General features: G+C 44.9%; 1 protein-coding gene and 1 long non-coding RNA gene across 10 annotated transcripts in view; one reads left to right on the plus strand and one right to left on the minus strand.

Annotated features, from left to right (window-relative positions):
* SDK1 (sidekick cell adhesion molecule 1) overlaps window positions 1-19,913 on the minus strand; it is a 596,711-nt gene that overhangs the window by 93,216 nt on the left and 483,582 nt on the right. For all 8 annotated transcript variants that reach the window (XM_083474661.1, XM_083474660.1, XM_083474664.1 and 5 more), the window contains exons 25-29: window positions 19,619-19,769; window positions 17,294-17,531; window positions 7,705-7,820; window positions 5,990-6,179; window positions 2,719-2,817 (exon numbers count right to left, since the gene is read on the minus strand). In XM_083474661.1, coding sequence (XP_083330787.1) covers window positions 2,719-2,817; window positions 5,990-6,179; window positions 7,705-7,820; window positions 17,294-17,531; window positions 19,619-19,769 — 794 coding nt within the window. The remainder of the gene's footprint in view (window positions 1-2,718; window positions 2,818-5,989; window positions 6,180-7,704; window positions 7,821-17,293; window positions 17,532-19,618; window positions 19,770-19,913) is intronic.
* LOC310693140 lies at window positions 406-7,677 on the plus strand. Of its 2 annotated transcripts, none has more exons than XR_014519001.1 (5): window positions 406-1,898; window positions 2,746-2,859; window positions 3,569-3,703; window positions 5,579-5,642; window positions 7,391-7,677. It is a non-coding gene; the product is annotated as an uncharacterized lncRNA (long non-coding RNA). The 2 variants fall into 2 exon arrangements; XR_014519002.1 differs by lacking the exon at window positions 7,391-7,677 and adding an exon at window positions 5,883-5,968.

A 19,913-nucleotide genomic window follows, 5' to 3' on the forward strand; every position in this document is an offset into this window, starting at 1 on the left:
GCAAGCAAAGGCACGTTTTACCCTTCTGTTGTATTGACCTTGAACCACCATGGCTCTTTTAACACAGTCATGTTGGATTCCACAATGCCAACAAATGAATACAGTGAACAATCTTTCCGTTTGATGTGCCTATTTGAAGAACCACAAAAGCTGCCCCAAAGAACAACAATGTTTCATATGCCAAGAGTAACCAATGTGGTGCCCTCAAGATGTGGGGGCTGATGGGAGTTGGGAGTCTAACAAAACCTGGAGGACACCAAGCTGGCTAGCTGCCCTTGGCCTTCACATTGAAACCCCATGGGCAAGCTTGTTTTTCTTTCATCGTTGGCCTGAGAATGAAGCTGTGGATTTTTGAGTTTCACACTTAACTAAGAATTCCTTCTCACCAGTGAAGAATTTCACACTTTGAGAATAACTCAAGATCTCACTGCAGCAGAACCTCACAACCTCACAAACCCCATCCAGAGCTGCTCAGCAGTGCAACAGGACACAGAACAAAAGGTAAGTATTTATGAGTTGTTTTTCGAACAAATTGTTTCAGTAGGTGGAATTCCTCCTTATACACGAATCCTGTGTCTCAGTACCTGGGCTTAATTTGGTAATAAGCACACAAGGCACAGAGGTCCCTTGAAAATAAAATAAGCAACTTGAATGTCAGGAGTACCCAACAGGATTCTGCCTGTGATGAATCTTTCCTTCTTTCCAAAAGTTTCTGAAAGAGCTGCTTTTAGATCATATCTAATGATGCTTCCAACTACCTTGTGGGCCTTGTTATAATAAAGGGAGAATTTGGGGCTGCAACACACCATATGAGGAAACATTGTTGTCCACAATGAGTGGTTCCAGATTTTATTTGACACAAAGCATAAAGTAGCTCACCATTTAAGGGGGCAGCCTTAGGTGGCAAAGTCAGACAAGTGCAATTGCCTTATCATATATCACAATGGGGCAGCCAAAAAATGCCAAACAACAAATAGGTTTGCTAGATTTCCCAGGGAGGAACTCAGACAGCTCTTATCAGACATTGCTAAACAGGCAAGCAAGCAAGCAAACAAACAGCAAAATAATTGCATTGCTTGGAGGTACCTAGCATTATTGACTTAACATTAATCAGAAAGACTTAAGCTTTCATTTTTCAAATGTTGTCCATTGGTTAATTGTGTGCAATATGTATCAGGGGTGAACCACAAGATACTAAAGCTGCAATTTCAGCAACCTTTTAAAGCCGGTGTGAGAAGCTTGCATGAGAGTAGGGGCAAAATTATGTGCATTTCCAGCAAGGAAAATACTGTAGTGGTGAACCAAGATCAAGCAAGACCAACAATGTCACAATTCCTTGAAGAAGCTCATGCATCAGGGCAAGCAGAACTGATTCTGTCCCCAAACCAGGCCTGATTTGACTGAAACAGGTCAAATAATCAGTTTCCTCCAAAAGTGCTTAGAGCTGGACTGCTACCACGCTCTCAAGCACTTCCCTTCCCTTGATGGCACTATTTGTGACGGGGTACCAGTTGTCAAGTACTTCAGGGTCTGGATTGGGGTGACTTCATTAAAACTGGTTGCACTACTGACTCCCTTCAAGGTGCCAGGTGCTCCCACCACCACGTAAAGATACATTCACCACATCACAGACTTATCTGGCCACCCCACCTCCCTTGGTTACTAGCTCGAATTAGTCATAATGGCTAGGAGTCAAGGAAGTCTACATTTCAGACGTCATGAACAGACATCCCACAAAATCAGGCAAGTTGCTGTGTCAGACACCTCATCTGGTTCCGTAACAGCAGCAGCATTTGACTCAGCACGGAGATGTGCGATTTTATCCTCAAAATGTAGTCTTTCTACTGCCTATGGCAAGAGCAGAAGATTTGTTCCCTACACCCAGCATCATTCCAGAGGTATTTGGGGTGGTGGAGGAATGCTGAGAAGGGAACTGAGAAGAGCCTCGCTCCCACACAGAGCTCTGTGAGAGTAGAAGAAATTTCACAGCATGAAAATTGTCATTGCAGCACGATTGTATCTTATGTGCAATTAACTTGTGTGATTTCAAACTTGCACCGCTGAAAGCCAGCTGGTTGAAATTGCACCAATTAAATGAACGCAAGACGGAGAGCTTAAAAGATCTTTTTGCTCTAGGTTTTCCCAGCGCAGAAAGAACTTTGAAGCTCTCTGCCTTGCTTACTGGGCAAGTCCCACTCAGCATGTGGGTTCTGGATGCTGATGTGAGATCTAAACATCTGAGTACGCACAAGATCTCGTGAAGGGATCCCAGAGTCCACACTCTGAGCAGAACATCTCTGATAAGCTCTCTGCCCCACTGTGGGTGCAGTGGGGTGGGGGGTACGGCCTGCTTGGCATGCCAGTTCCAGAGGGTAAGGGGCACTTGCGATTCCCGGACAGTAGCATGCATGCCATCTATGAGTTCCTCACTGTGCTATTTCTTGCTTTCTGCCCCTAGTTACAGAATTAAGACCCCTGGTCTGGCTTTAGAACGAGTGCATCCAAACCATCAGAATTCACAGCAAGTTATGGTAGTTTGATGGGTTGCAGGCAAAGTTGGCCATAGGAGTGGGTACCAAGTGAACCACTGCATTTTCCAGGCTTCCATAATTCCTGGTATATATGCACACTTTTAAGTGATTCAGAAACATGCGCTGACAGGCTACTTCTATGGCTGCCTCTTTTGGTCCCCCACCCCTTGACACAGCTCTTGCTTACCAAGAATAATCCCATTGGGTTCTTCAGGGGGCTGCCACACAATCCGGACGGAGGTCAGCTTCACCTCAGGGAACACCATCCGCACTGGAGAGCCTGGGGCTAAAAAGACCAAGAGAACGGCCATTAGATAGGGCCTGGCAGGTACGAACTTCTCCCAATTTCTTTTGTGTGCAAGAGGTCCCAGGTGCCAATTTTTAGCTGCACATCCTGTTCAAAAAGGGATGTTATTTGCCTAATCTACCTTTGACTTAACAAATAGCTTAAAACATGGTTTTGATTGCAAGAGGTTACTAACACTGCAGGATTTCCTAGGAAAAAGCTCTACTAAGGATGGGTCTCTGCTAGCCTTTGTATGACGTGGTATGGAATCTCAGGGAGAAAGGATCTAAACCGGTGCCTTTGGATCAAGAGTCTTGATAAGCTAAGGCAAGTGAGAAAGCTTTGGACTTGTGCAAAACTGGTCTTAGACCAGAAGAGACTTAAAAAATCTGGTGCAACATAAAAAGCTTGCTGTCTTTCGAGGTCAACTTAGCCATCAATTCTTGTTATATTGCAGCTACCGACTTCATATGTTTTATTGCATTAGTAAATATATTTATGATGATGTTTTGATAAACTAGGGTTGACCTCAGAGGGAACAATCATGCTGGAGCCTATATAATGGGACGTCTGTATGCCAATCAGATTCTGAAAGGCATTTCATAACTCTGTATACAACATATTGCTTCATACACTGAATTTTTCCTTGAGAGGTTAAGCAGGTTTCTTAGGTTGTTACACAGTTGCCGAAGCTGAATCATATTCTCCAACCATGTAGCTAACTCTCAATTTGCCTTCCAATTTCACCTAGGCATCTGGGAACCTCTGTTTGGCCATAAGTATCAGAGGGGGAGAAGTTGTGCATTGCCACAGACAGCAGGCAGGCTGCTGAATTACCTCTATCAAGGTCACCAGGGGGAGCTAATGATAATTTGCAAATCCAGAGGTACTGATGTTCACCCCCTTAAGCTGAAATCCCACCTCTGTTCTCCCCTATGATGCTTTTAATTAAATTGATCAGGAAGGAATCAAGCAGGCTTATGTCAGGAGTGTGGGGATGGAAGAACAAATAGCAGCATTTGACAACAGGTAATGCAGGAAGGAAGAGGACAAGATGCTTGTTACATGGCAGTTTGGGCATGTATTTGTTTATCCAATGGATTTGTAGCCAGAGAACGGTATATATGACATTATCATGCTTTATCCCCCTCCCCCTGCCAGCCCATAACTCTGAGAGGTATTAGCTTCTGTAAAGAGCAGCCTGCCCCAACTTGGGCTGTGTTCACACGGCAGATGATTCCATTTCCCTGATGCCTCCCTGGCTGTTGATTTCCACATTACATCGAGCTTTCTTTTGACGTAAAAAGCCACCTCCGAAATCTAATGGAATACTGTATAGCGCATGCTTAATGCTCACAACCAGTGCTTTTTTTCTGGGGGTACACAGGGGTACGCATACCCCTAAACATTTTGTGAATCTAAGTTTGGCCTCATTGAGGGGCAGCATTTCAATAAGAGTAGGAAAATGAGAGTAGCCCTAAACATTTTTTTTAGGGGGGGGAAGCACTGCTCATAACTGTGCTCACTGCTCAGCCCAGACTATTCTCTGCAGCACCTCTTTAATATCATCCTCATCATCTTTACGTTGCTCTTCTTCCAAGCTGGGCAGCTTCCAACATTTAAAAACAAAGTAATGAAATACAAAGTAATAAAAATAAACCAGGGGGCGGGCGGGGGGGACGGACGGACAATGATCAAAATACATCAAAACACAATTTAGAACCAGCCTTGAAACAATCTGTTCTGACAGCAGCCCAGTGAACAGCATTGTCTCCTCCTTGGTTTCTAAAGGCCTCTCTGAACAGGAAGGTTTTAGCCTGCTGGCAGAAGGATAACTTCCGGGAGGGTATCCGTTTAGCCTCTCTTGGGAGGTAATCCCACAATATGGGGGCAGAAAAGGCTCTTTCCCTCATGTCACCCCAGCTGGGACCAGGAGAAAGTGCTCAGCCAAGGATCCTGGCAGCCAGGCAGGTTCATAGAGTTGGAAACGCTCTTTCGGGCAGCCTGGGCCCAACCATACAACAAGCAGCCATCGAGCTGCTGGCTGCCTTTAAAAACTGCTGTCCTTTGAATGACTTTTTGGACTGGTTATTCAGTGTGGCACTTTAAATTTATATATATCTATATATCTATATATCTATATATCTATATATCTATATATCTATATATCTATATATCTATATATCTATATATATAATATTTACAATGTTATTTTTCTTTCATTTGACCTCTTTTCTCCTCAAACCATTTGATTTTTCTCAGATTGTGGGTTCCTTAGGGACAGAATTATTAAAACTGAGGGAAAATGCTGCTGTAAAGCTGCTCTAAGCTCATGGGATAGCAAGCAAGCCAATGGATAATGATAAAAAGAGAAACATTGTTAGAATTTTAGGGGGAGAAACATTCAACAAGAGCAGACAGGAAAATGCTTGGGGCTTCCCCTCTGCCAGCCTGAAATCTCCCCCACCCCCTGCTCCAGTTAGCCAACCCCTCCCCCCCCCCAGCATCCAGGCTTAGCAGAAGTGGGCAACTGGTCTGCCGAAGCTCTGAAGGTGAGCCCTAGAGCCATGAGTCCCCTGAACATCCATGTGGCTAATGAATACACATTCCTTCCATCAGACCCCAGAAAGCCTCTCGCCCTTTCAATATGTCAAACCCTAAACGGGAATGCTCAGGCTTACAGATAGTGTCGGCGAGTAGAACAATACAATGTTCATGCACTAATTTCACAAAAGGTCATTTTATTATTCTTTTGTTCAAGGTTGGTCTAGGCACACTCTTGGGACAGGAAACGCCACATCGCGCTCACATTCAATCACAGCAAGGTTTGTTTATCACGTCCCATTATCCCACAGCTTTTTTTTTATTACTATGATTGGATTTCTGTAGGAGTTCATAATTGGGCTGTAAAAATTTGCTTCAGGCTGGAACTGGCTATAAAATATCAGGTTTTAGAGTGAAACAATCTTTTTGTCAATTACTGGGAGGAGGGGGGGAAATAGACTGCAATTTTTGGGAGCAGATTCTCAGCTAGAAACTAATAGGACTGTGCCTCTTTACATTAGGGGAGGATCCGGTTCTTTGAGATTAAAAATGGATTCCACCTGATTAGCTGCTGATATGCACCCCCCCCAAAAAAGCTAGAAGGTTCTAGCAATCCACATACACTTACCATCGTCCTTAGTTCTCTCGATGACTGGAGGGGAGCTGGGGATCCCATCCCCAATGCGTGTAAATGCCAGAACCTGAATCTCATAAAGCACATATTTCCGCAAACCAGCTAGAAGGATGGAAAGGGTGTGGTTCCCTCTCACGACTTGGCTGCTTAATTTGCTTTCCACATCTTTGGGCTTGAACAAAATCTGAAGGGGGGGAGAAGAGTATGATAAATACATATAGAATGATATGAAAAGGATAGGGAGCATTACCTCGCTCCCCACAAGCAGCAAGGCATTCCAGGAACAATATTTTACAGGGACAGCAACAACAATGTTATTGTACCCTACTCATCTGACCGTTGCCCCAGCTACACTGGGTGGCTTCCAACAAAATAGAAAAACACAGGACAAAACAGCAAACATCCAAAGCATCCTACCACAGGCAGATGTCTAGGGAAAGTCATATAGTTGTGCATCGCTTTGGCAGCTGATGGGAGGGCATTCCACAGGGTAGGTGCAACTACCAAGAAGGCCCTCTGCCTGGTTTCCAGTAACTTCGCTATTTGTCAGAAGAGAGAACTGGGGATATATGTTTGCAACCCTATGTAGTAATGGCAAACCTCTTGCCAATTCCTATGTAGTCATATCAGTGGGTTTCAGCAGGCTTGTGAGAACACCAAGATTAGCAGAAGTATCAAAGAGCATTTCAAAAAAAAAAAACTTGGAAGGAGGAAAAACCAAAAATAGGTCCATGAGGTATGCTGAGTGGTGTTGCCATGCTGAGTGTCTGTTGAAGGGAAAACCAGAGACAGGGAGTGGAGGAATGAGGAGAGCATGGCTGGCTGAACAAGAACACACCACTCAGCAGTGTTTGTTGTGGGCCCCACTTTCTAGTTGCAAAGTCAGAAGTGTGCTTGCATGGGGACAGACTATGCTAGGTTGTTCAGCAGCAGCAGCTCCCCAAAAGCAAACAACATGTCCTTTGAGTCCCCAGCAAGACTTCTCTGCTGGGTTAAATTCCTCTGCTGACTACAATCCCAAATCTGCAGTGTTTCTCTGTAGCCAGACAGACACAGAAAGAACATTGGTATCTCTCTCTCACACACACAAACACACCTGCCCTGCCAGCCCCAACAAACATGCAGCAATGGGTTAATCTTGTCAGGTAGACGGTAGTTGCCATCCATAAACAAGCAATCAACATAGCATCTCCTAGTCATTGGTGCATGTTAGCAGGACGTCAAAAGTATTAGCTAGACAGTACATGAGAGACAAGGTAAAGTCTTTAATAACTCGCATGTATGCTGTATTGTATGCTGAACATTCAGTGTTCAAACTGCAGTCTTCTGAGTAACTCAAACTGATAACCTGTCCTGCGAAGTGAACCTTTTCAATCTGCTCGTTTGTATCTGTAGGGAGATCTCACTGCTGATAGCTTAACTGATGCAGCACGGAATATGCTGTGCCACAGGATTCTCTTCATCTTGTTTTGTTTCAGTCTGACATTAGTAGCAATCCCTAAATTCCCTAGAATGGAACCTTTCAGCTAAAATACAGGAGATCTGTATGGGATTGTAGCTCTGGGATACACCTTACAGCACTTAGTTCAGCTGCCAGGAGTTTAATACCCCAATACTTACTAGTACATAGATAACAACAAAATCAAGTAAAAACAACACGTTGCTTATCCAAAGGCAGAAAAGACTCAGCAGCGCTTGGGAAGATCTACCTTGTATCCAAGGATGAGTCCGTTCTGTTCAGGTTCAGGGACAGCCGCCCAGGTCAAGAGGATCTGAGTGGAACTCACAGCTTCAGCCGACACGTTCTCTGGGGGAGCCGAAGGAACTGCAAATGTCCAGATTTAACAGACATTAGAAGCTGATAAAATCCATTCACTCGTCATCTAGGATTTGCCCAGTCATCTCCAATGGTCTATGGGCACAGAGCACATTGAACTGTACCAGTGTTGGAAACAAATATGAAAGCTAGGAGCTAAATGGCACCTTAAACCTAGGTTATGGGAGCCACAACAGAATGTTGAGGCGCGCTTTTTTATAACAAGAATACAAAGCTAAAAATGAATGAACTGCAGCTAAAATCTTATGTTCATTTTTCATGTGGTCTAGTCCTCATCTGAAGACTGCAAAAAACAACAACACAAAGCTCTACTTTCCATGCCTAATATTCTTAAGAAGATCTCTTCTCCAGTCTTTGGAGTGTGGCTGGAAGTGGGGAGGCAGAAAAAGACCCTCCTTTCCCTCCACTGTGCAGTTTTAACATGAAACGTTAGGTGCAGTACTGCGCCCAGAGCTCAGAAATTGCTTGTGTTAATGAAATCCCCTGTCTCAAAACGTGCCTAGAACAATGGGAGCTTTGAATGCTGAACTGCACCTAGGGCCTGCTGGGGATGCCCTCACCATCTGAGGGTAGCAAGGACAGAGCCTTGTGATGGCACCCAGTCTGTGAACACCATTCCCAGGTACATGAAGCAGGATCTACCACTTTTGTATTTCACTTGCTGGCAAAAATGCTTCCACTTACTTAATCTTTCCAGGTCACCTGAATAAAGGTTGTCTGCTGTAATTTATTGGGCCTATCATGTTAAGTGTATCCTAAGTGGTGTGTGTGTTTAATATTGTTTTCAATAGTATTGTCAACCACCTTGGAGGTCAATCTTTGGTCAAAGGGATGGATTAAAAATATTTTTAATAAATGAACAACAAAAACATAATTCAATCCAGTATCCTGAATCAAAATGCTTCTTCCTCTTTACTTGAACAATTTCTGTGTAGATAATGTGGATATCCCTGCTTGTAATTGTCCAAGATGCAGATAGGGATAGCATGAAGAAAAAGAATGTATTTTTTCAATAAAGAAAACCAGCAACCTCAGGATCCATAGTCTGGATCCAGAGCCAAGGACCCTCTCCTGGACCACTTCAGTAAGCCACTGCAAGGAAGTGTCCCCAAATACTGTGCTTTCTTCATCATGTGCTTTCTGGAAGTAGCTCTCCCCCATAGTTTCTCAGATACTCAAAGGTTCTTCCCAGAAACTCCCTCGGTTTCTAGCATCCGGCATCTCACCATCACCATCACACATTCCCATATGAACCGACGCGGCCCCTGCTATCATCATTTCAGGCCCATCTTAGTGTGCCTCCTCCACACGAGGTCAGGAAGGTGGCAGAGCAAGAATGGGTGGTGCTCCACTTGTGGAATGCTCTCCCCAGAGGGGCTCGCCTGGCACCTTCATTGCCTGTCTTTAGCACTAGGCAGAAATATTTCTCTTGGCCAGGTGTTCAGCAGATTAACATCCTATGGCTTTTAAAATGCATTTGGGGTGAGGGGTTATTTGTGCTTTTTCTTGTTCTTGGTTTTTTGTGTGTGTGCATTTTGTGTTGGACTAGATGACCCTTTGCGTACTTTCCAACTCTGAAATTCAGTGATTCTGTAATTCTATGATTTCGTTCTCAGCCGGGCAAGGATCTTGCCTGACCCTTTTAAAAAACCACCTAAGCTTTTGGGATTCCAAACAGACCTCAGTGCTTAGTATGTGACATGGCCTAAGTAAGTATGTGACTTTTTTATTTTGCAAAAAAGAGAGAGAGAGAACAAAACAAATACACCCTCCCCTTTTAAAACCAAGTTGGCAATTTAAAGGTCACAACAGAATTACTGTCACTAACTTTCACCAGACAGGGATAAATCCAATGTATTTCCCCCGCATTACTTCCTCTGACCCGCCCCCCCCCAAGCTCCTTTAGGCAAAGCTAACACCAACTCAGTTAACGTGATTAGATTTTGAGGCTGCTTTAAAGGTCTTGACGGAGATTTTTAAATTTTATTTAGCTTCTTATGCCTCACCCCCTAGTCCACACGCACACTCTAATGTCTAAAGGGCACAGTTTCTCAAAGAGCACGACGCACCTGCCGAGCTTCAGAGACCAGTGGAGGAAGGGAGGGAACTTCTAAAGGCCCTTTGAGGTGATTGTTGGAGGAGAGAGAAATAGGCTTTATTCTCAGTGCTGAAGCCACACTAGTGCCAGTCCAGAAGCAGTTGTGGGGCTCTGCCTTGTAGTGCTGAAAGGGGAGCAGCTTATCAAAGGTGAGATAAGCTCACCAGGATGAGAGAGGCCTCTGGCCTCCAGGATGCTTGGGGGATGCCCAGAAGCATCTCATTGATGGGAAGGGAGCGCAAAGCAGCTCTGGCCTCTGACATCACCAGAGAGGTGCCCCTATGTCTCAGGTTTGGGCCCTGAAATCTCAGAGTCTCGGATGCTCCTGACCAGGGAAGCCTCAGTCCCCATTTCTTTTCATCCAGCACTGAGTCTATAGCTACTATTTTCATGTTCCTCTGAAGGAAGGAGAAGGGAGCTCCACCCTGTACTTCTGTAGGCTCCAGGTTATCACTACAGCAGTTTCTCTGTTAGCAATTAGCTGGGGCATGAGAAATGGAGCTCCTCTGCTTTTGCTGGCCATATAGTTTTGTCTTCCCTGCTCCCCCTGCTTCTCCCAATGCTGGATTCCCCCCCCCCCATCTTCTCCTAGATTTATCCTCCACAAGGATATAATTATGTTAAAGGAATATAGATTGCTGGAAGCCACAAATGTCTTTGGACGGCTGCCACAGCCTTATCCGTAGATCTTCACAAAGCACTACTCCCACATGAATCACTTCATAGGGCACGAGAAAGAGGTGTGCCAGATTTCGGTGTAAAGAAAACCAGCCGTTTTCCAAGCCACTCTTGCTCAGATATTCGCTTGTTTGATTTTGCCATGCAAGGAGGGAATGATTTCTTTATTTTGATGAATACCTTTCTTCTCTGGTTCAGAAACCAAAGCATCTCTTTCACTCCATCCCCCAACACCAACACTCTGGATGGTTCACAAGAGGCTGAGACGGCCTTCACATCTTCTTCTTTTTTAAAAGATGTGTATAATAAAGGATCACTGCTAGGGGGAGTCTAAGCCCCAACAATGCAGAGAATGTGGCTTTTCTTCCCTCTCTGCTTTGGCCAAGGCCACTTGAGGCACTTGTTTAAATGATCAAAAAGCTGGTGATTGTGGGGAGGTCCTAGCATGAGCAGATAAGATCTGACATTGGGTCCTTCTGGGTTTGTAAATAAATCCACAGAAACAGCAAGCCCTCTCTGTCTCTTTCCACCTAATCTATCTTCCAACTTAAGAAACCTTAGTTGATTAATCAGATGAGCTTTAGTCAATTCAGCAGTTAATTATAACTGTGTAAATTGAATGGGGGGGGGGGCGACTGATATCAGCTGTCCCCTCCACTGCAAGGATGTCTTCATGGGGTTTCCAGAATTTTTATCACGTCAACCTTGCCTGTGGTTTATTTGTAGATTGCTTCATTGACACAAAACAGACATCCCTGTCCTGATTCCCATGACCCAAACAAATTTCCATGTTCCTTCCAGGCCAATTTCACCATTTGTCAGTGGCAGGATGAATGCAATGCCACTCGCTTTTCTTGATCACATAGTTATTTTGAAAGATGAAGCACAAGATGGGTACTTTGTTTTCGCAAATGAGCTCTCTGGAAGTTAACTGGGTTAATATCACTGTGTGTGTGTGTGTGTGTGTGTGTGTTCAAAAAAGAAGGAGGTACAGTGGTACCTCGGGTTAAGGACTTAATTCGTTCCAGTGGTCCGTTCTTAAGCTGAAACTGTTCTTAACCTGAAGCACCACTTTAGCTAATGGGGCCTCATGCTGCTGCCGCACCGCTGGAACATGATTTCTGTTCTCATCCTGAAGCAAAGTTCTTAACCCGAGGTACTATTTCTGGGTTAGCGGAGTCTGTAACCTGAAGCGTATGTAACCTGAAGCGTATGTAACCTGAGGTACCACTGTAACCCTTTGCAAAAATGTGTTTCAGTACAAGGTGAAAATCCTAGCTCTATGGCAGGGGTCAGCAAACTTTTTCATCAGGGGGCCGGTCCACTGTGCCTCAGACCTTGGGGGGGGGGGCGCGAACTATATTTTTTGGGGGGAGAATGAACGAATTCCTGTGCCCCACAAATAATCCAGAGATGCATTTTAAATAAAAGCACACATTCTACTCATGTAAAAACACCAGGCAGGCCCCACAAATAATCCAGAGATGCATTACATAAAAGGACACATTCTACTCATGTAAAAACATGCTGATTCTTGGACCGTCCATGGGCTGGATTTAGAAGGCGTTTGGGCTGGATCCGGCCCCCAGGCCTTAGGTTGCCTACCCATGCTCTATGGGTTCATAAGAATCTTGAGTTATTTCAACTTCCTTGTCCTTAAGACTGATTAAGCTCTGTAAGGCCAAGCCCTCTGCTGCTGGAAAGCCATAGTGGAGCTGCTTCAGGGACATATCTACACCACAAACATGGACTGATTTAACGATTTAGTCAATCCCTGCCTCCTTAGAACTGTGATCTGCTGAGCGGGTGGCAAGGCAAGTGAATGCTAACAGAGAATTCCAAGCACCTTCTACAAATTGCAGTTTGTTGACTTCTTTGCAGATCTTCAATAGCTACAGGCTACAGTGGTTATTTTCTACCTTTGCTATTGCAGGCTGTATGCCTCTGAATACCAGCTGCTGGGATCTACAGGGATCTGGGATAGAACTGCTGCATTCAGGTTCTGTTGAAGGCATCTGGTTGGCCATTGTGAGAACAGGATGCTGGACTAGATGGCCCTATTCCAGCAGGCTCTTTTTAAGTTCTTTGGTTCTTAACTCCTTCTATTGCTCTTCCAATGGAAGGAGCCCTAGATTATGGCATAGTTCAAGTCAGAGTTAATAGGAACGCCACTGTATGAACAGAACCTTTTCATGGGTACTTCTTCTTCTTTTTAATAAAAAAAACAACTCCTCTATTTCACACCATAATTCATTTCTGATGCATGGTGTCCCGGCTGCCCTTACATGTACTGGCCCCCAGATAGTGCATATCCACAGCTACATAGTTGATAAAGTCAGCTATTAGATTATCACGGCCACATTCAGAGGCGAGGGTCAAGCTGTTCAGAGCTTTGTAGACTGATATTCAGGATGCAGCTCAGTTTGTGCACCGCAGTATTGCTTTCCGGTGGCATGTAGGCTAGGGGAAAATGCGCAGGAGCCTACAGTTGTTCAGGAAGCCTACACATATTATTTTTGTCTCTTGGCCTTGCTAGGGGACAAGACAGACTTCCCTCATTGCAACATCTCTAAGGATTGTTGTGAGCAGCATGGGGGCAATCCACAGTCAGAGGGGCTTGCTCTCTTTTCCATTCAAAATCCCACTTGAATGATCTCTAACATCTTTCCTGCCAAATGTGTTTATCCTTGGCTGCTTGACCACTCCCTCCCAGTTTCCAGGTGCCCTTGGCCTTCCTTGCCCCAGCAATAGATCCTGAACTGCCCATTTCTAGTAACCTGCTAAGCTGCAGCTTCTGATTCAAGGTGTAGTGGCAGCAGGGCTTTGAAGGCTGCCCATTAAAATATGGCCATGTGTCTAGCAGTTCCACCAATCTTTCAAGTGTGTTGCAAAAGTGTGTGCTTTTGCCCAAACCCAAGCTCTGGAATAAGAGTAGCATATATAAACTGCAGCAGGCAATTAGGTTAATACTAGTAGATAAGCAACTACTCTATTCTCAGCTTAAAAATGGAAAGCGCAATGCTGGTGGTCAACAAAAGAGGTTTAAAGACTCTCCCAAGGGAAAAAAAATGTAGTATAAACATCAACAATTGGGAATCACTGGCCTGCGAGCACTCCAACTGGAGAACAGCCTTTACCAAAGGTGTCATGGACTTTGAAGACGCTCATACTCAGGACGAAAGGGAGAAACGCACTAAAAGGAAGGCACGCTTGGCAAAGCCTCACATGATCAACTCCTGCCCAGAAACCTATGTCCCCACTGTGGAAGGACGTACACAGTGAGCGGACTCACTGTTAAGACATGAAAGACAATCTTACTCGGCTACGAGTGATTGCCAAAGATGCCATATTTGAAGCTCAGCTACCGCCAACCCAGGTGCCTGCAAGGACATTTTCCTTTTGAATAAAGGAATTATTGATTTTCCTAAGGCAGGAACCCCATATATTTACCCGGATTGCACCTGCAAATTTACTTTTTTCTGTTGTAACTCATCCTGAGGTCTATGTACAAAGGGCAGGAAATAAATTGTTAAAAAATAATACATAAATATCCAGCTACCTGTAATCCCAAGTCCTGTCCTGAATGGGTTGGGTGACTAAATTGCTTATCTTCTTTCTGCCACTTCTCCTGCCATCCCTCAAATGAGAACCTTCCTTTTACTGCTAAAAAACAGCAGCAATATCCCTATCTAGCTTTCCTGAGACTAACGGCAAGCCTCAAACTGCAGTTATTAAGGGTTTTGGAAAGGAGATTCTTCCAGCCCTTCAAAAGCCAGATTTTATTTCAGCTGAAGAAGGGATCAAAGCTGGGGTTTCCCGTATGCAAGACACACACTCTTGAATGAAGAAGACTCTTTTCCTTTGAAGAAGATGCAGATCTAGAGAGACTCGCCTCCTTTCTAAGACCAGCTATTGCCTCTCACTGCTTAGACTGGCAAATATGCATGAAAAATGATGGGCTGCTCCAGTTCCACCTGGCCAACTGGGTGCTGTGGGAACAGTTTTGTGTTGATGGCTTTGATTGTCTTTGCAATCCCTCAGAATCCAAAATGGGGGTGGGGGTGGTAGGGTTAGGATTATGGGCTCTTACCTCCTTGAAGCATGTGATGTGACTGAACACTAAAGATCAGCTAACAATTTGTTTTCTTTTTAAAAAAAATAATAATAGACGTATTAAGAATGTGGAGTTTGGCACATGGCAAAGTGGCCATATGGTTACTGCACATCTCACTAAAATCTATGGAATGCATGCCTGAGTAAATATGGTGGCCGTTGAGCACAATTAAATCAGATTAACTCCGCAAACTCCTGCTTAAGTGGTTGGGGGACTGGCGTGCCCATAAACCTAGCTGTTTTCTACTGACCCCATAGAGATGCTTGAAACGGGTCATGTGGTGCACTGATTATGTAAAATGGGTATCGGTGCATCATACTTATTTGTCACTGTCACCCTCACCAACTCTCCCTCGCCTCTGCATCCTGCCACGGCTCCTCTGGCTTTAATTGAACCCTTACCCCAGCACTAATGAAAATATGCAAATTTGGGGATGCTGAGCTGTTTATAACAAGAAAAAAGGCTGAAATCTTGTTTAAAGTGATAAATGGGATGCAGCCTTAACCATGCAGTAGCAATGGGCAGCCCCTCTATGATTATGGAGACAAATTGCAAACACAACCCTTGCTCATTGTGCAGGTTAGCGAAGACGGTGATTTACTTTCACTGTTGAATACTTAATTCAAGAAAGGTCACTCCGCTCAATTATTCACCCGCAGCAGAAAGGTAAATTACGTCGGATGCATGTGGGCTGGAGCTGAGAGAGAGGAGCTTTGCTTGAAGTTATCTAGATAACAGCTTAATAACTACCTTCCACAGATGCTAATGAGCGAGCTTTGCTTATCCCTCGTCTTGCTGCCGCTGGGCAGGAGCCCCAGAGCCTTGCCTGGTGGAGATTTCTCCTTGCAAAACCTGGACCACCCAAGTAAGCACGTTCCCAGATTACAAGAGGTGAAATGTTTGCTGTTGAGAGATGTGCTGGCAGAGGTTGTAGAAAGCAAAATAATAGATGCATTTTGAAACCCATTTCTCTGTGCCCGCCCTCCCTGGCCGCCCAAAGGTTCTAATAACTAGTAGCTGAGGAAGTCGGTACCTGTCATTCCCTGAGCAAATTCTCTGCAGCTTGAGAGGGCTGCTAGCATGCAATGAGAAAGAAATTGATTTCATAATTAAAGGCTCCTACGAGGCTCTAGGTGGCCTCCTTTTCATCAGCCTCCCAGTAAATCAGCAAAAATGGAATAGGGAGTTCTGCTGTCTCTTTGCACTGGGACTGAATGAATGATCCAATCACCTCCAATGCGGGCAAGAGACAGAATGACTCACCCTCAGAGGAGGCTACCCTCTGCATCTATGACTGAGTCACTGTTCTGGTCAGGAGTCCTTACTGTTGAGGCCATCAAACAAAGGTAATGATGTATCTGGGACTCAGAGGGATGATGCTGAACACAAGAAAATGGCTACAAGGTAACAAGTTCAGCTCAACCACCCGTCACATGCAGTCCTCTGCACAAAATTCCTATCTCCTGTGCAGGAGCTTCATTTACAAATTTCAGGGCATTTCCCCCCCCCCCCCATGAATTTGTATGTATTGTGTAGTTTTCGAAGAGCTTTGCTGGATCAGACCAAAGTCCACGATTGACAGTGATAAATCAAATGCCTCTGGGAAGCCTGCAAGCAGCAGCTGTCGCGCTCTCCCTACTTGCAATTGGCAGAAACTGGTATCAGAAGCTGACTGACTCTGACACAGGAGGTAAAACATAGCCATTGGCAGCCTTATCCTCCACATATTTGTGTAATCCACATTTATTATTGATACCTGTAGTAAGGTTTTCAAATGGCTTTCAACAGCAGAGATACGAAGCTAAACTTTGTGCCTTAGTCTCTTGCACTCCAGGTTCTGTCTTATTGTCCCTGGGCAAGAAGGAAGGTTGTGCCTCGGAGCGCCGCGTCTGCATCAGGGAGCTGCATATGACTTATGCTTATGCATTGAGGGCACTTTTACATATTGCTAAGTTGCTTTGAGACTTTTATATACATATATATCCAAAGAAATGCAATAAATAAATAATAAATCCAACGTCAGCTTGCCTTGGGCCCAGGCTACCTGAAAGATCATGTCTCCCTATATGAACTTGCCTGGGTTCTAAGATTCTCAGAAAAGCATCTTCTCTCAGTCCCATCAACACACTTAGTAGTCACACAAGAGACACAGAGAATGCATTTTCTGTGGCTGCTCCCAGATAGTGAGATTCCCTTCCAAGGGAGAATAGACTGGCTCCCTTTTTGCCATCCCTCTGCCAACAGGCCAAGACCCTCATTTTCAGACAGGTCTTTAGAAACTGAAGTGCAGACTGTGCTGACCACTGGGCTCTGTCAGGGCAAACTGTACTCTAATGCTGGTTCTAAGCATGCTTTAATGTATTGTAACCATTGTTTTCATGTCATCTAATTACTTTGTACTTCATAACGATGTCTTTAAACAGTAGAAGCAGCCACAAATCCCAGCTTGGGAGAAAGGCAGGATATAAATACATTAAACAAGCCAGCAGCAGGCCAGTGTAAAATCAGAAGGAAAAGCAGATATCATTTTAGGAGTTTAGCGATCACCGAGAGTCGTCCCACACAACCTACCTGACTCCCGTGTGCGACCTCTCATCACCTCGCTCCAGGGTCCTGCCCCAATGGCATTGAAAGCTTGGATCTGCAGCTCGTATTCTGTCCACTCCTCTAGATCCTCGATGGTGTGCTCCCTCTCCAGCCGATCATTTATTACCTTTGTCAGTATCAGAGGCTGCACATCCACACACCAGTATTTGATCCTGTAACCCACTGACTCCGGGTTCCCATTGTACTGGGAGTCAGGCAGAGGCTGGGCATGGAGGGAAAGGGTGGCATGTTAGTGATGGGCAAGATGGAGGTTTAAAAGCGCAGGGTCTGGTCTTCTGTGACATTTGTCACCCACATTGGGTCAGATCTTTCAGCTGGCACAGAAAGGAGGAAACACCATATACTAACAGTCCTTTTATTCTCCAAGTGTAGATCCCAAGGGAGGTATCTGGAAGGTTTTGGTTCTTTAGGGGGGCTTGCAGGAGTTTAGGGGGGAAACCCAAGAACACCCTAATGAGGAGTGAGAGTGCTCAGTGGCCAAAGAATGTTGAATGTTCATTGACAGGCGGACACCACCCCTCCCCTCCCAAAAGGAGCACATGAGGGAGAGTTGGGATGAAATGGAATATCCTGGAATAGGGCACACCTAGTTGGCTGGCTGGCACCAGAACAGGAACATGTCACACTGCAATATTTTGTTCACTTGTGGACCGTGAACATTGATCTTGGCACCAGTACAGTTGTACCTTGGATCTCAAATGCCTTGGTTCCTGAACAAATCAGCTCCCAAACAATTGAAACCTGGAAGTGAGTGTCCGTTTTCAAATGTTATTTTGGAGGCTGAATGTCTGTCAGGGCTTCCACAGCTTCCCATTGGCTGCAGGAGCTTCCTGCAGCCAGTCAGAAGCCGTGCTTGGGTTTTCCAACGTTTTGGAAGTCGAATGGGCTTCCAGAACGGATTCTGTTTGACTTCCAAGGTGCGACTGTATGCATTTAGGGCCCTGGTGTTAAGGCTGCAGTAGCCAGCCCTGGAGTGGATCAGTCATGTCCATATCTACTTCAGTGGAAGGAGAATGATGGGAAGGGGAGCAGAAAACTCCTCTAATCCCAACCCTGCACAGGATCAGCTCAACATTGCCACAACTTGCAAGCGCGTTGCAGATAGGCAGATCTGTCTTTGCTCCTCAACTCAGGAAGCACAGAATATTCTCCTTTCTTCCTTCTTTCTTTTTTGTCTCATTGGCCCATAAATGAGGCTTTAATTCATGGGTGTAAAAATCTCCGGAGCTGATAGTTCTTTCTGGACCATTATCAGAGACGCACAAATGGCCAGCGACAATATTAATGCAGTTAATTGCAAAGTCACATGATACGCCCCTTTCATCTTTGCCTGCCTCACTGGCTCTCTGCCCATTCATCCATCTTCTCTGCTTACAATAACTTCCCGCCTCTTTGACCGGGATCCAAAGAGCTACTTTAGGCACACACCCAAAGCTTGGGTGCACCTGGCAGGATTTGCAGTTTGTTTTCCCTTGAGCAGCAGGCTCCCAAGACCAGATGCCAAATACAAGCAGACATTTCTTCCCTGTTGTTATAGGAATGCCCTGATGACTTAGAGAATTCAAAGGGGTTCTGAGCATTCAGAAAACGTATGCACAAAATGTTTTCCTGATTGCCAGACGAGCTGCAGCAGTTCCCGTCTTACGTAAGAACCTCTGGGAGCACCCACTGGGTGCTGAGAAGATAACCAGGAAGAAATATCCTTGGGAAGGCTGTTTGGAGTGGAATAGCAGAGGAAACTGGAATAATTGAATGGATTTCAGTCAGATAGGCTGAGGGGTGGGTACAGCAGTCAAAGCCACATGATAAATTCATTTATCAATGGCCCTGCAATTTATCACCCGATTCCAGAGTTAATCACTTAGCTCTGCAATCTATCACATGGATATAACCTCCACATTGACACTGTTTCCTTCTGTCTAGGGGGGAAAAAATCTCTTTGCAATTTCAGTAACTTAGGATGAAAGTGGCTACACAATGAACCAAATTTCATGGCATTTCTTCAGAAACACATCAACATAAACAAACAAGAGGCAGCATCTGGTCTATTCCAATTATATCACATTTATAATTCCTTGCTATGCTTTTATTGTTTGGTCCATTAGTGAGCACATCCTATCCTGGCATATAGCCAGAAATGTGGAGCTTCAGATATGACCGCGGCGCTTGGGAAAAAGGAAATAAATGGCTTTCTCTGCAAAAGTCATTTGTGAGTTTTGGACTCCCTGCCTAAGGGAAAAGTTTGAATGTTGTTCCTCCTCCTGCGCTGTCTTGTTACGATCAACTTACCACCCAGCGGACCCACAAGCTGGTCTCACTGGCTGTGCGCACAGTCACACTCCCTGGCGCAACGTCTGGCGGTGCCTGGAGAGTTTGGATGACACGCGACGGCTGGCTGAGAGGACTTTGCCCGACCACATTCACCTGCCTCATCCTGAACCTGAAGGACACAGAGAGGAACAAACAGAAAGTGTACAGAAAGATTTAGAAGAGCCACGCAGGGTTGAAAACAGAACCTCTGGAAATCCTTCTTCATCAAACTGATTTTTTTAAAGTGACTAACAGCAGCATTGGTCAAAGATAA

The sequence above is a fragment of the Podarcis liolepis genome, assembly GCF_965112155.1.
Source record: "Podarcis liolepis genome assembly, chromosome: 14".
Lineage (NCBI taxonomy): Eukaryota > Metazoa > Chordata > Lepidosauria > Squamata > Lacertidae > Podarcis > Podarcis liolepis.